This window comes from Equus quagga, chromosome 5, assembly GCF_021613505.1.
Source record: "Equus quagga isolate Etosha38 chromosome 5, UCLA_HA_Equagga_1.0, whole genome shotgun sequence".
Lineage (NCBI taxonomy): Eukaryota > Metazoa > Chordata > Mammalia > Perissodactyla > Equidae > Equus > Equus quagga.
The window spans coordinates 21151645-21164637 of NC_060271.1; the positions used below are offsets into that span (position 1 = coordinate 21151645).

The following is a 12993-nucleotide window of genomic DNA, read 5'->3' on the forward strand; positions in this document are numbered from 1 at the left end:
AGTCAGCTGGCTCCGGCTGAGCCCACAGCAGTCCTGGCAGCAGCGCCCCTCCCTACTCAGCCCGCGATTCTGGCTCGGGCATCTCAGCAGGAACTGCCTTCCAGCTGCTGCAGGGTGCCGTGCCTTCTGTGGAGCCACACAGAGCTAACAGTAGTGGCCCAGTGCACTCTCCTGGGGGTCCCACTTGGTGGAGCAGTCTGGGAGAAAGGGGCTGCCCTTGAGTTGGCCCTGGGGGCAGCTGCACAGGGTCGCCCCAGCTGTTTCTCGCATCGGGGGTAGAAAGGGCCGGGGGCGTACAGCCTCAGGAAAGCGTGGCAGGGCTCGTCTCCACAGATCTGCCTGTGGGACCAGCCAGCCGAAGCTCGTGCCCCACGGGTGCCCTTGGCTTCTCATCATTGTGCTTTTCAGATGAAGTAACAGGCCTGTTGAAGGTGGTCCGTGGTACCTTCGTAGGCACAGGCCAAGGCCTGTAACAGCATTTGTCCATGCACGTGTGCACACTCCCTCCCTGTTAAGTTGCTTGACCCCAGGGCTGGCCCGGTGGCCTAGTGGTTAAGTTCACGTGCTCAGCTTTTGCAGCCCAGGGTTCACAGGTTGAGATCCCAGGCACGGACCTACACACCGCTCATCAAGCCACACTGTGGCAGCATCCCACATACAAAATAGAGGGAGATGGGCACAGATGTTATCTTAGGGCCAATCTTCCTTACCGAAAAATATATATATATTTGTCAAAGTGAAAAAATATGTTGGAATAAGTTCACAATTTAAGAAAAAAAATTGCTTGACCCCAGTGGGCCTGGTAAGACCTTCAGAACAGACGTCTCCCACCCCGAAGGCATTTTCAGCCACCCAGGAAGGAGGCTTTTGGACCAGAAAAAGGATTTTAGTTATCTGCGCGCTGCCTGGTGCCCAGGGAGATGACGCCAAGGTGCCCGGCAGCGTCTCTTCCACACCCGTAGGGAGTGAGCCATGTTCTGGGGTGCTGGCTGCCATGGAGACCACTGCTGGGCCAGAGAAGGCGCTGTCTCAGGGGCTTGGCCCACAGGGGCTTTTGAAAAGCTTGAGTTGTTCTCATATTTTACATTTTGGGGAGCAGGTCAGGCAGCAGCTGGCATCTGGGAGGAACTCGACTGCTGATGGGCAGGTGGGCAGATTGCCCTGGAAATGGGAAGGGGGCGCTTGTACAGTCAGCTGTGTGACCTTGGACAAAAACATCCTTGTGCCTCGTTTTCCTCTTTGGAGAAATAGACAAAATACGGTCATCTCTTGGTGTCCGCGGGGAATGGGTTCCAGGAACCCACCTAGGATGCCAGCATCCACGGATGCTCGAGTCCCTTAAATAAAATGGCACAGTGCAGTGATTACGGTCAGGTGGCCCTCCCATGTCTGCAGGTTTTGCATCCGCGGATTCAGACCCCTGCGGATTGAAATGTGAACTGCGGATCGCTTGGTTGAATCCATGGATGTGAAACCTGTGGGTACTGAGAGCCATCTGTATCTAATTCATAGAGTTGTGGTAGAGATTTAATGAAATAAAAGTGTTCCTTCCAATGCTGTCACATTGGTGCTCAGTTGAATGTTCGCTCCTCTCTGTCTCACAGAGAAGAGAACTGTAGCACAGAGCTGACTTAACTGGATTCTCCTTACTGTAGCAAATATATGAGTCCACGCTGGGCACGGGTTTCCGCAGTGAGCAAAGCAGAGGGGCGCCTGCATCTGAGAGCTTACCTTCTAGAGGGGGAGACGGGAGTGAACAGACAAAGAAGGGGATGCTCACACATGGCGCTGGCGCTGGGGGGGATAGTGACCGCGGAGGGCCGAGGCTGGCTGTCCAGGGCTGGCGACCTCCTTGTTCCACATACACTGTTGGCCACCGGCTCTGTGAGCCACTGCTGGGTGCTGCGGCCATAGACCCAGGCCCATCCTTCTGGGGCTTGAAGTCTGGCCGAGCAGGGCTGGTGCTGCCAGGAGGCGGCACGAGACACGCTGTAGGTGGATGGGCTGCACGAGGCCAAGTGTGACCCCTTCTCCTCGGAGGTTACACCAAGGTGGGGCATCGTCCTATTGAGCATGAGCAGGAGTCAGCCTGAGGAGCAGGGGAGGGCCAAGCATGGGCAAAAGCTCAGAGGACCAAGCCGGGGTGGCTTGCTCTGGGAACAAGGCAGGAGGGTGACTGGAAGTGTGGGTGGCAAGGTGGAGGGGTCCCGTGGGTAGGGTTTCAGGCACATAGCTGGTGAGTTGAGGGGATCCCAGGCCTGTTCTCCTTCACGGCCTGGGCTAAGTGCGCGCGTGTCCCTGTGTCCCCCAGGCCGGCCATACCGGGGCAAGCCGAGCGACATGTGGGCCCTGGGCGTGGTGCTCTTCACCATGCTCTACGGCCAGTTCCCCTTCTATGACAGCATCCCGCAGGAGCTCTTCCGCAAGATCAAGGCCGCCGAGTACACCATCCCTGAGTGAGTCCTGCCTCCCTGCAGGGGGAGGGAGGCCCAGCCCATGGGGCTCAAGGGGCGGAAACAGCACAGGGAGGCTGGGAGTCCTGGGTCCGAGACCCAGCAGCAGCCTGCCCAGCCTGAGCCCTTGCCCTCTCCCTCTCACCGCATCAGGGATGGGCGGGTTTCTGAGAACACAGTATGTCTCATCCGGAAACTGCTGGTCCTCGACCCCCAGCAGCGCCTCGCCGCCACCGACGTGCTGGAGGCCCTCAGTGCCATCATCGCATCATGGTAAGTGGGCAGGCACTGGGCCAGGCGCAGGGCTGGGTTCTGCCTGTCCTTAGGCACTGCCCGGCCTGCCCAGAAAAGCAGCCTGAGGTTGGGCCTGTTTCTCTGTCAGGCAGAGTCAGATTTCCAGATTTTGCCCATGGGTAAGATTGGGAGGATGCAGGCAGAAGTCAGGGTTGAGCATCTCCTGCATGCCAGTTGATGCCAGCTATGGGGTAGCATTCCCTCACTGAGTTCTCACCATAGCCTGTGAGGTAGACGTCCCCCTTTATTGAGAAGGTGAGAAAACAGGCTCAGAGGAGCAGAGCCAGTCATGTCAGGAAGGGGCTGAGCCGGGACCCCCCCCAGGTCTGTTGACTCCAGCCAAGTCTTGGAGCAGTGGGGACCTGGGCTTCCTGGGCTCGTGCCAGCCAGGCCAGGGCAGCAGGGGCCTGGGGCTGCCTGGAGCCAGCCTGACTTGGCTGCCTCCCCTGCAGGCAGTCCCTGTCGTCTCTGAGCGGGCCTTTGCAAGTGGTTCCTGACATCGACGACCAAATGAGCCATGCGGACAGCTCCCAGGAGGTGAGTTGAGGAGGGCAGACAGTCCGGTACCAAGTCCTGGGGGCCAGCCTCCAGGGAGGGTGGGCAGGGCAGGGGCAGAGGTGGCAGCTCCCAGCAGGCCACAGGGCCTCCTCAGCCTGGTCCCCAGCCCTCCACTTCCCCTGGGAGGTGGGAAAGGGACACAGGCCTTTGGCATGGGGCTTGCCTTGTGTCTGGCTCAGCTGGCAGTCCCATGGCCTGCGGAGGGTTGTAGGGCAGCTGAGGTGGAGCCCCTCCGGGGAGGCCTCGCAGCGGCCCAACCTGGCCCTCAGCTTCCTCTTCCTGCCCCAGCCCTGGCTCTGCCACATGCTGGTCCTTTAAACAGTCACTTTCCTCTGCCCCTGACTCACAGGGCTCTCTCTCTTCCTTTCCTGCTTTGAGTTTTTCAGATGATTCATTTTCTCCCAGTTTTCTCTCCTCCCCTGTTCCCTGCTCTGGAGAAAGTGCTGCGCCCGGCATGGGGGCGGAGACCTGGGCACTAGGCTGCAGCTGGTGGGTGATCTTAGGGTGCCCCCTGGAGGGCAGGGATGCTGTAAGGACCTTCCCTCTCTGGCCCACCCTGGGGTTCCACAGCAAGCCTTAGGTGGGCAGGACCAGGAGGAGCCAGCCTGGAACCATAGCAGAGAGGAGAGAGAGTTCCAGGTCCTACCCTCCAGCTCCCACCCGCTCCCAGGGCTGTTCAGCAGCTAAAAATAGTCATCACTAGCGTGCAGTGAGTGCCCACCCCAGTGCATCTCCCTCAAGCCTCTTACAGGCCTGTGGGGCCAGTGTTCTTATCTTTCTTTCACAAAGAGGCAATTGAGGTTCAGAGAGGGAAAATAATTTTCCCAAAGTCACACAGCTTGGAAGTAGTGGAGCTGAGCCTCGAACTCAAGTCTGATTGGAAAGCCCTGCTTTCCCCTTCTGATGATTAGTGCAGGGACCTACCACTTCAGATTGTGACTGTGCCTGGGCCTCTCCAGGAGCCCAGCATGGGGTGAGATAGAGTAACAGGGTTGCCAGCCCGGCCCCAGGCCCCTCTCTTAACACTTGACCTGCATTGGCCCCCAGGGCTCTCTAGACCCTGTGTGAGGGGAGATTACTGCCCCCTTCACAGGCGAGGAAGCTAAGGCTTCTGAGGTAATGTGACCTCTGCCAAGGCCAGTGTCTTAGGAGAGGGGATCCAGCTGGAGTGGCACCCAGGGCGGCCAGCAGGGCAAGGTGTGGGTTGGCCAGAGGGCCTCAGGGACCCACATTCTCGGCCAGCAAGTAGATTGGGCGCCAGAGTGTGGGCCCGGGGAAGAGAGAGGCCTCTGGAGCTGGGCCACTGACACGCACACCTCCCTCTGTGCCTCGCAGGCCAAGGTGACAGAGGAGTGCTCCCAGTACGAGTTTGAGAACTACATGCGGCAGCAGCTGCTGCTGGCCGAGGAGAAGAGCTCCATCCACGAGGCCCGGAGCTGGGTGCCCAAGCGGCAGTTCGGCAGCGTGCCCCCCGTGCGCCGGCTGGGCCATGACGCGCAGCCCATGAACCCCCTGGACGCAGCCATCCTGGCGCAGCGCTACCTGCGGAAATAGCAGCCTCGGTCAGGCAGGGCCACCAGCGGCCGCCCGCCACCTCTTCCCAGCCCCCAGCCCAGCACCCAGCTGTGGGGGCTGGGCCCCGTGGTTCTGAACTCTCTCCAGGGTGCAGCGGGGACGGGGCAGGGACAGCCCAGGTCATACATGGGGTCAGCAGAGGTACCACGAAGCTACCTTTTGAGATGATTGCTTGATCGTTTGGTTTTTTAATCTGAGAAGCCTAGATAACTAATCTGCTTTTAATCACGATGTTTTAATCTACCTCTGTCTCTTTAACCATGCTGTCTCTGGACTGAGTGAGAGGGAGGAGGAGGGAGCCCACCCTGTCCCAGGGTCTGAGCCGGCCACTGCCGGGCAGCGCCCCCACAGTCCAAATAAGCTGAGAGTGCAGCTCGCTGCTGGCTCCCCATGAACGCCCACCCCACGCTCCCCCCGGCCCCCCCCCCCCGGTCCCGTCCTGCCCCTCCTGAACCCAGGCCCTTCCGTCTAAGCTTTGGAAAACCTTCACCTCATCTTAAGCAGAATTCAAATATATTTATTTTTGTACTGAAACCAACTTCTCTCCCATCTCTAGGTGGCTAGGCCCGTGGCCTCTCCCTGCCCCCAGCCTGGCTGGACAGCAGGGGGCCACAGCCCACAGATGGGCCCCTCCCTCGCCCCCAGGCCCAGAAGCCCCTTCTTGCCGGCCCCTCTCCCCCTCCCACCCACCAGTCCCTCCTTGTTTCTGGTGATGGGGAGGCCTCTCTAGACTTGGTTCTCTTTCTCCCATCTCAGTAGCTTCTCTGAGGTGCTGTACCCTCGCATTAACCCTGGCTTCCTTCTCCGCCCCTCGCCGTGGTGCCGTGGTATCAAGGTAACTTGGACAGAGATGTGAAAGGGGTGCCTGTGGTCAGGCTGGGGAGGGCTGGCTGGACTCCTGTCCGTGTGAACAGGTGGCCCTGCGTGCACGCCCTCTCGCTCCCCACACCCCACTCTGTGTTCAGAGAACAGTGGCGGCATCTCCCCTCTGCCCTTGCCTCATGAGAGATGAGGCGCCTCTCCCAGCAGACCCTGGCCAGAGTCCTTCCTGCGGCCTGCGGGGCTCGTGGGGAGACCTGTGGGGACCGGGGGCCCTGCCTGGCTTGGGAACAGTCCTGCTGCCCCTTTTGAGCCGAGATTTTGAAGTGGATGCCTGTCTTGCCAGAAACGCTGTTCTCACCAGAATGCGCACCCCCCCCCCCCAACTGGACTTGGCCCTGCCCAGTGCCAAGCAAAGTGCTCCCCCCAGCCTACCCCCACCGCCTGCAGAGGCCCAGTGTTCCCTCCAGGCAGCCCTGGGGCTGCAGGCCTTTCCTGCCTGGCCATGCTCCCCAGTAGGGAGGTGACCGAGGCCTGCGTGACTTTGTTTCCCAGAGTGTGAGCTGCCCCCTCCCCAAAAGCTGACTCACTGTGAGTGGCTTGGGCAAGTTCCCAAACCTCCTTGTGCCTCAGTTCCCCATCTGGACAAAATGGGGCCACCTCTTGCCAGCAGTAGCAGGGCCGCCCACGCCCCTTCCTTTCCATGTCCCCACCCCAGCACTTGGGCGTCCCGTGCCTCTGCCTCAGTGGGCCTTGGGAGCCCGCCTGAGCCCAGCACTTACCCCCTGAGCACGGCGCTCTGCCTCGACCAGCTGTCCAGCCGCTGGGAGCCAGGGCCTCGTGCCGTGGGGGCGGGGGGTGCCCTCTTTTCTATATTTATTTCAAAAAGAAGTCTCCTAAGGGAGTAGAAATGCAGTCCAGCCTAGGGCTCCCAGCCCCTGTGACTGTCCTGTGAGGGTCTCAGCCGAGCCCCCGTCCAGCAACCTGCCCAGACCCTCGGGCCTGCTTGCCACGTGTGGTCTTTCTCCTTTTCAAAGCAATATCCTCGGGTTCTGCAAAGCCCTGTCAGACAGACTGGTCCCTTCCAAGGTCAACCCATGTGTCTGATTACATTTCTGGTAAAGCAAGTGAGAGGAGGTGGGGTCTGTCCTCACTGGGGGTCACACGCTGAGAGAAGTCCTGTTGTAAAGAAACAAAACAAAACGGAAAAAGTCACAAAAAAGTTTGTATAAAGACATATTTTTGTACTACATGGGGACTCTTCCTGCATGTCAGCAATAAAACTTCCTGATCTGGGGCCACTGTGGTCTGTGTCATCTGCCCTTCCTGCCCCCCTCGCCTGCATCTCCATCTCTCCCACCCGGCCCTGTCTCCCGCCGTCCTAGCCTGGCAGTGCGGGATTCTGCGGCTCTTGGCTGTACCACCAGGTGCACTGGATAGGTCCCCTCGGCCCGAGCGGGCTGTCAGGAAGGGGGGTGGGGCCAAACCACCCAGCATTCTCCCAGACCCGTTGGTCCAGCCTGCCTCTAAGTGCCCGAGGGGGCGCTCCCTGCTTGGCTTCCCGGACCTGTGCAGGCAGGAGGCAGCCCACAGCAGCTGCAGCTGGCAGAGTATTGATCCTTTCTCCTGGCCAAAGCCCCTTCTGGGGTCGGGGGACCTAGCCAGGCACACTGCCTAGGTGTCCACACGCCCGTCCAGGGCAGCTGGGGTAAGAAGGACCAGGCCTTTTCCTGCACCACCCTCCCCTCCCTTACCCTCCCCTCCATAGGAAGCCAAGGGGGTTCCTTCCTTCCTTTCCTCTTTCCTTCCTTCCTTTGCCTAAATTTAGGCTTTGCAGATAGAGGATCAGAGCAATGAAGCTAGAGGTCGGCTGGCCCCTCCCCCGGCACGGCACAGGGCACAGCAGACCCCCTTTTGTGGTCAGGTCCCCCACACAGGCCCAGGTCCCAAAGGGAGCAGAGAGCCAGGCCTGAGGAGCCCCCTCCCAGTCAGTGTCCACACAGCAAGAGGGGGTGGCACCCCTCCAAGGTGTGAGAAGACCCTGGCGCTCTGCAGCTGCTTTAGAGTAGGCCCCAGGCCCCTCAGCCCTCCCTTCCCCCACGGCCCCACTCCTGCCCCAAGCAGCCAGGAGGCCAGCCATCCTCCTGGCCACTCCTGAGTCTATACAAATTTTGCCCATTTCTTCTGGCTCATGCCTTGTCTATCGAGCTTTCCTAGATGCATCAACAGAAGGGACCATCACACCCAAGCCACCATTGCCACCCTCCAACTCTACCAGCTGCCGCCCCTGGGCCTCGTCTCCCTTTTCGGCCTCCCTCCTATGCCCTGACCTGATCAGCCTGTGTTCTGTGCACAGGACTCCCCCAGGCCCTGCATGCTTACACTCAGCAGCACCCAAGCCAGCAGGCTGCACGCAAGCAGGGACTTTGCTCACTCATGTGTCCTCAGCACCCAGAACAGGCCTGGCATGCAGCTCGCACGCCAGAACTGTCGGGTTATTAACCTAAACTTCTAAGATTACTCTTCACCAGTTTTTATTGCGAGCTCTGAAACCAAGGAAGGGGAAAGTCCCAGAAGGGTGGCATAATCTGCAGCCTCCTGTGCTCCTGAGGTGTTGAAGAGAACTGAGCAGTTCCCCTCAGTGTCGGCCAGCGTCTGTCGCCAGGGTCCTTGGGGAGCGTCTGAGGTGGGACAGGGAGCAAGGGAATGGAGGCTCCGGGGCTGAGTTGTTCAGGCTCCAAAGCCAAGTTCACCTTGACTTCTTGTCTGTCGATCTGTCCCTCTCTCTCCCTCGCATGACCCATGTCCAATCCTGCTAATCCTGCCAGCCCAGCAAATGTGAGCACCGGCCACAGCTCTCTGAGACCACCCCGTCCCAGCCCCTTCCCCCTTCCCGGTCTCCCTGCTCCCACTCCCCCCCTGACAGCCCAGCGGCCACCCGCCAGGCAGAGTGAGCCTTTTAAAAGTCCCGTTGGTCCCTCCTGCTCACACCCCTCTGATGGCTTCCACCCCAGGCAGGACAAGCCCCACAGGCCCGTCTGTGGTTTATAAGGCTCTGCGTCACACGGCTCTACACTGGCCTCTAACGTCTCGGCCCGCATCCCGCTCACTGTCCCAGGCACACAGGCTCCTCGCTGATCCTGAAAGAGCCGAGCACGCTTCCACCTCAGGGCCTTTGCGTTGGCTACTCCTTCTGGAAGGCTCGTCCCCCAGATATTTGCACGGCTCCCTCTCTCACGCCCCTTTGCTCAAAATGTCACCTCCTCGGAGAGGCCTTCCCTGACCGTGTCCACCTGGTCTTCACTAACCCCTTCCCCTGCTTTAGTTTTCTTCATTGTGCTTATCACAGCCTGACATGATAGCATATATTTATTGTCTGTCTCCCCAGCTGGAAGGTTGAGCTCCCTGAGGACAGGACTCTTTTCTGGCGTCCATGCAGGGGTGGTTGTCACAATGACTTGGGGGCGTTGCTGGCATTTAGAGGGTGGGGGCCGGGGCCTCCAGACAACCCCACGAGGAAGGCAGATGCTACGTCTTGCACGACATGAGTGAAAAACTTGTTTATAATGACCAGAGCCAAGAATCTAACTCCATTTTATACATAAACACAAAGGATTTGTGTATACCTAATATACTCTGAATTTCCTGGGAATGCAACTACTGTGTAAAAGGGAGGAAATCTGTCCTTGTTTGTTCAGAATTTTACCAAGAGTTCTTCATCGTTGCCGACACTGACACACCCCCTACCCCAGAGGCAGTCTGTGCGTGTAGCTCTCACCTTCCTGGCAAGTGATCACTTCCCAAATACATGTCATTACCGTTTATTTATTTTACAAGATGGGACAGATATATACATATTTTTTTAAATTAGAAATGGAGGTAATTTATGGACATTTGTAGAATTCATATTACCCATACATTTCATTTCCGGAGCATAAAAGGACATTCGTCCCCACAAACGTCATTCAACCTCTCTGAGCCTCATTTTCCTCCTCTGCAAAATGGGAGTCACGCTACAAACTACACAGGGTTCCTGGGAGGATTCGGAGGGTTGGTGCGTGCACAGCATCCAGCAGAGTACCAGGGTGCAGAAGGGTACGCAATATCCACCACTATTATTCATTTTGCAAACTTTCACAGTACCCTCTTCCCGGCAGCTGTCCTGGGTGCTGAGGGGGCACTCAGCGGACTGGGAAGGTTTTAGGAGGCTCTGAGTGAGTCCCCGTCTTCCCTCCATCCAAGGCCTAGGCAGTCCCTGACCCCATAGTGGGATGAGGGCCCAGTGTCCGGAACAGAGCAGCCAGGACCAGGCCCCACTTGGCCACTGGGGAAGGGAGCAGAGTCAGGCTCTGCCCTGGGCCCTAAACACGCCAGCCCCTCCCAGGGGCTCTGGATCTCTCAGCCTCCAGACCGCCCATCAAGATCTGTCTTTCCTGCGTTTCACACTTTGTGCCTCCCAAGGTGACAAGTCTCGAGTCTCACAGGCAGACAGGAAGGCAGAGAGGCAGCCAACAAGAGGGCAGGTGGGCAGGCAGCGGGTCAGTCACAGGCCGACAGACAGGGAGGAAACCAGCAGGTGGACGGGTGAGATGCAAGCCAGGGCAGGCCGGCAGGTGACAGATACGTGGAGAGATCCCAGCCAGCACTACCGGAAAGCAGGTGGCTGGGCAGACCTACAGACAGGCCGGCGGGCGGGGAAAAGCAGGCAGAAAAGCAGGTAGGCAGGTGGCCAGGGACTGTGGGGATGGCTTGCATGGACCAAAGGCTTCAGGCTCCTCCCCAGGGCCCCAGGAGCAGCTCTCAGCTTCTTCAACCCCTCCAGGGCAAGGCTCACTTCTCCCAGCTGGCCTGGCTTGGCCACATGCATCCCCCTGGGGAAGGCCGTACTCTGGGTACCATGTGTCCCTCTCTCAGAAGGGACCGGCAACCATCTGAACCCTCACTCTGCTCCAGCACGGCCACCTGCTTCACCAGGGGCGAGTCACACCTGACACACTCCAAACACACGTCACACGCCAACCCAGACACACACACACCTTTGTCTGTAGGTAACAATACCTAGAGATCTGCATAGCACAGAGATGCAGAGAAACAGCTTGACACAAACATATGCAAAACCTTACAGCCCCCGCACACACGGAGAGGCACGCACGTGGACCCTCACAGAGACACAGGTACGTGCCATACAAACTGAGGCACAGCATCCTCCACACGCAGGGGCGGTCATACAAACACAGCAGTAGCACACACTCGTGTTCACATGGATGGCAGGCATTCAACCTGTCAGTGCAACTCACGGACACCCACTGAGCTCACAGCCAGTGGTCAGATTCTGGCCTCACCTTCACCTCTCAGCCCAGTTCAACAGGTCTTCTTCCCTCCTCACTAGCCTCTGTGGGCTGACTTTTCCCTGAGACCTCTCGATGCTGGCGCCTCCAGAACTCAGGCTTCAGATGCCTTCTCTTCTCTCCCTGCCCCTGGGTGATCTCACCCACTCCCGGGGGCCTTCAATCCATCTTGTGTGTTGGGGACCCTCAGACACACTTCCAGCCCAGTCTCCTCAGGGCTCCGCCTGCCTGTCTGACACCTCCAGCCTGATAGCTAACGGAAATCTCAAATCCAACTATCTAACAGGAAACGTGCTCCCCACCGAAGCTTTCCTCAGGCGCTCAGGCCCAGTATCAGGCCCCTGTCCTACATGCCTCTTTCCCTCACCTCCACGTCCAATGCAGGAAGTGCTGCTGATGCCCCCTTCAGCACACCGCCTGAATCCGGTCCTGTGTCACCTCCTCTACTGGCCATCCCAGGCCAAACCCTCAGCCATCGCTGCCTGGATGGCTGCCAGCCTGCTCACTGCTCTCCTGCTCCCATTCCTGCTGGGACCCATCCTACAATGAGCCCCCACAGGGATCTTTCCAAAGTGCATCACCAAACCATGACACGTTCCTGATTAAAATCTTCCAGGGGCTCCCCCTCCCTACACTTACCGTAACATCCAGGGCTCCCCCCTACACCCACAGTAACATCCAGGCTCCTCCACAGAGCCCACTAGCCCTTTCACAGTCAATCGCCCCATCACTGTCCCCGGGCCTCTCCACCCAGGGATAGAGGTGCCCCAAGCGTGCTCCTACCTCAGGAGCCCTTATTCCTGCCAGACACCCTCTCCTGGATCCTGTCCTGGCTGCCCCTCCTGAGGACTCAGGTCTCACCCGGGATGTCCCTCCTGAGAGCCGCCCCAGGTGTTCTCCATCATATTACTCTGCTCCATCACCCTCTGAGCACACAGCAGCCCCCGAGATTATCTTCTTCATGAGTCGTTTGTCTCTCCAACTCCCTGTCAGCACCACAAGGGCAGAGACCCATGTCTGTTGGGTTGACTGCTGAACCACAAAAATAGTTGTACAAATATACAGATACGGGCAGAAATACCTCCACACATGCTCACAACACAGGTTAAACACCCAAAAGTCCCTTTCCTATCCCCATGGGAGTCAGTCCTAGTCTTTTCCCCAGCTAGCTCTGCCCTCTGCTTGAACCCAGTCTCAGGACTGGGAGCGGGGGTCTCCAGCCTGGACAGAGAGGGGGGTCACTGGCCCACAGGCCTCAGGCTGTGCCTTCAGCTATGTCTGCAATTTCCTCTCCCCCTTCCTTCCCTCCTCCTTTCTAAGGCTCCTGCCAAGAAGGCCTCCCCCTCACCCCAGCCCAGGAAGGGGGGCCCCAAAGCGGGGGTGGGCGTGGGGGCAGCCTAGGAGTCTGGGCAGGAAGACGACCAGGGCTGCACATACTGATCACACATGTTGCATGCACAAGCCTGAGCCCAGGTGGAAATGCACGTGTGTGCATAACCAGGTTTAGCTGGGAGAAAATATCTCTGCGCGCTCCGGTGCAGAACAGCACAGGGGCCAGCAGAGGCCCCAGGCAGGGATCAGCAAGGCTGGCCTGGCCCTGGCTCAAAGCCGGAGTCCAACATTCATTAACCTTGTGTGACCAGAGCTCCGCCAGCTGGACACACTCACCGCGGAGGAGGGGATGAGCACCCCCTCCCTCCATTGTGGGTTGAGAGTCTGGGGGAGGGCTGCCATGGAGGGGGAGAAGAGGAGCCATCTTCCCCGGGTGTGGGGGCCTTCTGGGAGAAAGAGCAAGGTATAGGGAAAGGGTTAAGGGCCCAGCCAGGTTCTAGGGTCAGAGAGCAGTGGGTTCAAATCCTGACCCTTTGGTAAAGTTATTCAATTTCTCCGTGACTCAGTTTACTTATCTGCCAAGTGAGGATAATGACATTCGTGTGATAGGGTTG

The 12993-nt window shown here is 58.6% G+C and overlaps 1 protein-coding gene across 4 annotated transcripts in view; it reads left to right on the top strand.

Annotated features, from left to right (window-relative positions):
• Positions 1–6996, top strand: part of STK40 (serine/threonine kinase 40) — a 41245-nt gene extending 34249 nt beyond the window's left edge. For all 4 annotated transcript variants that reach the window (XM_046662915.1, XM_046662916.1, XM_046662918.1 and 1 more), the window contains 4 exons: positions 2312–2456; positions 2607–2726; positions 3200–3284; positions 4641–6996. In XM_046662915.1, the coding sequence (XP_046518871.1) occupies positions 2312–2456; positions 2607–2726; positions 3200–3284; positions 4641–4859 (569 nt within the window). In that variant the 3' untranslated portion in view covers positions 4860–6996. The remainder of the gene's footprint in view (positions 1–2311; positions 2457–2606; positions 2727–3199; positions 3285–4640) is intronic.
• Positions 6997–12993: the final 5997 nt, after the last annotated feature.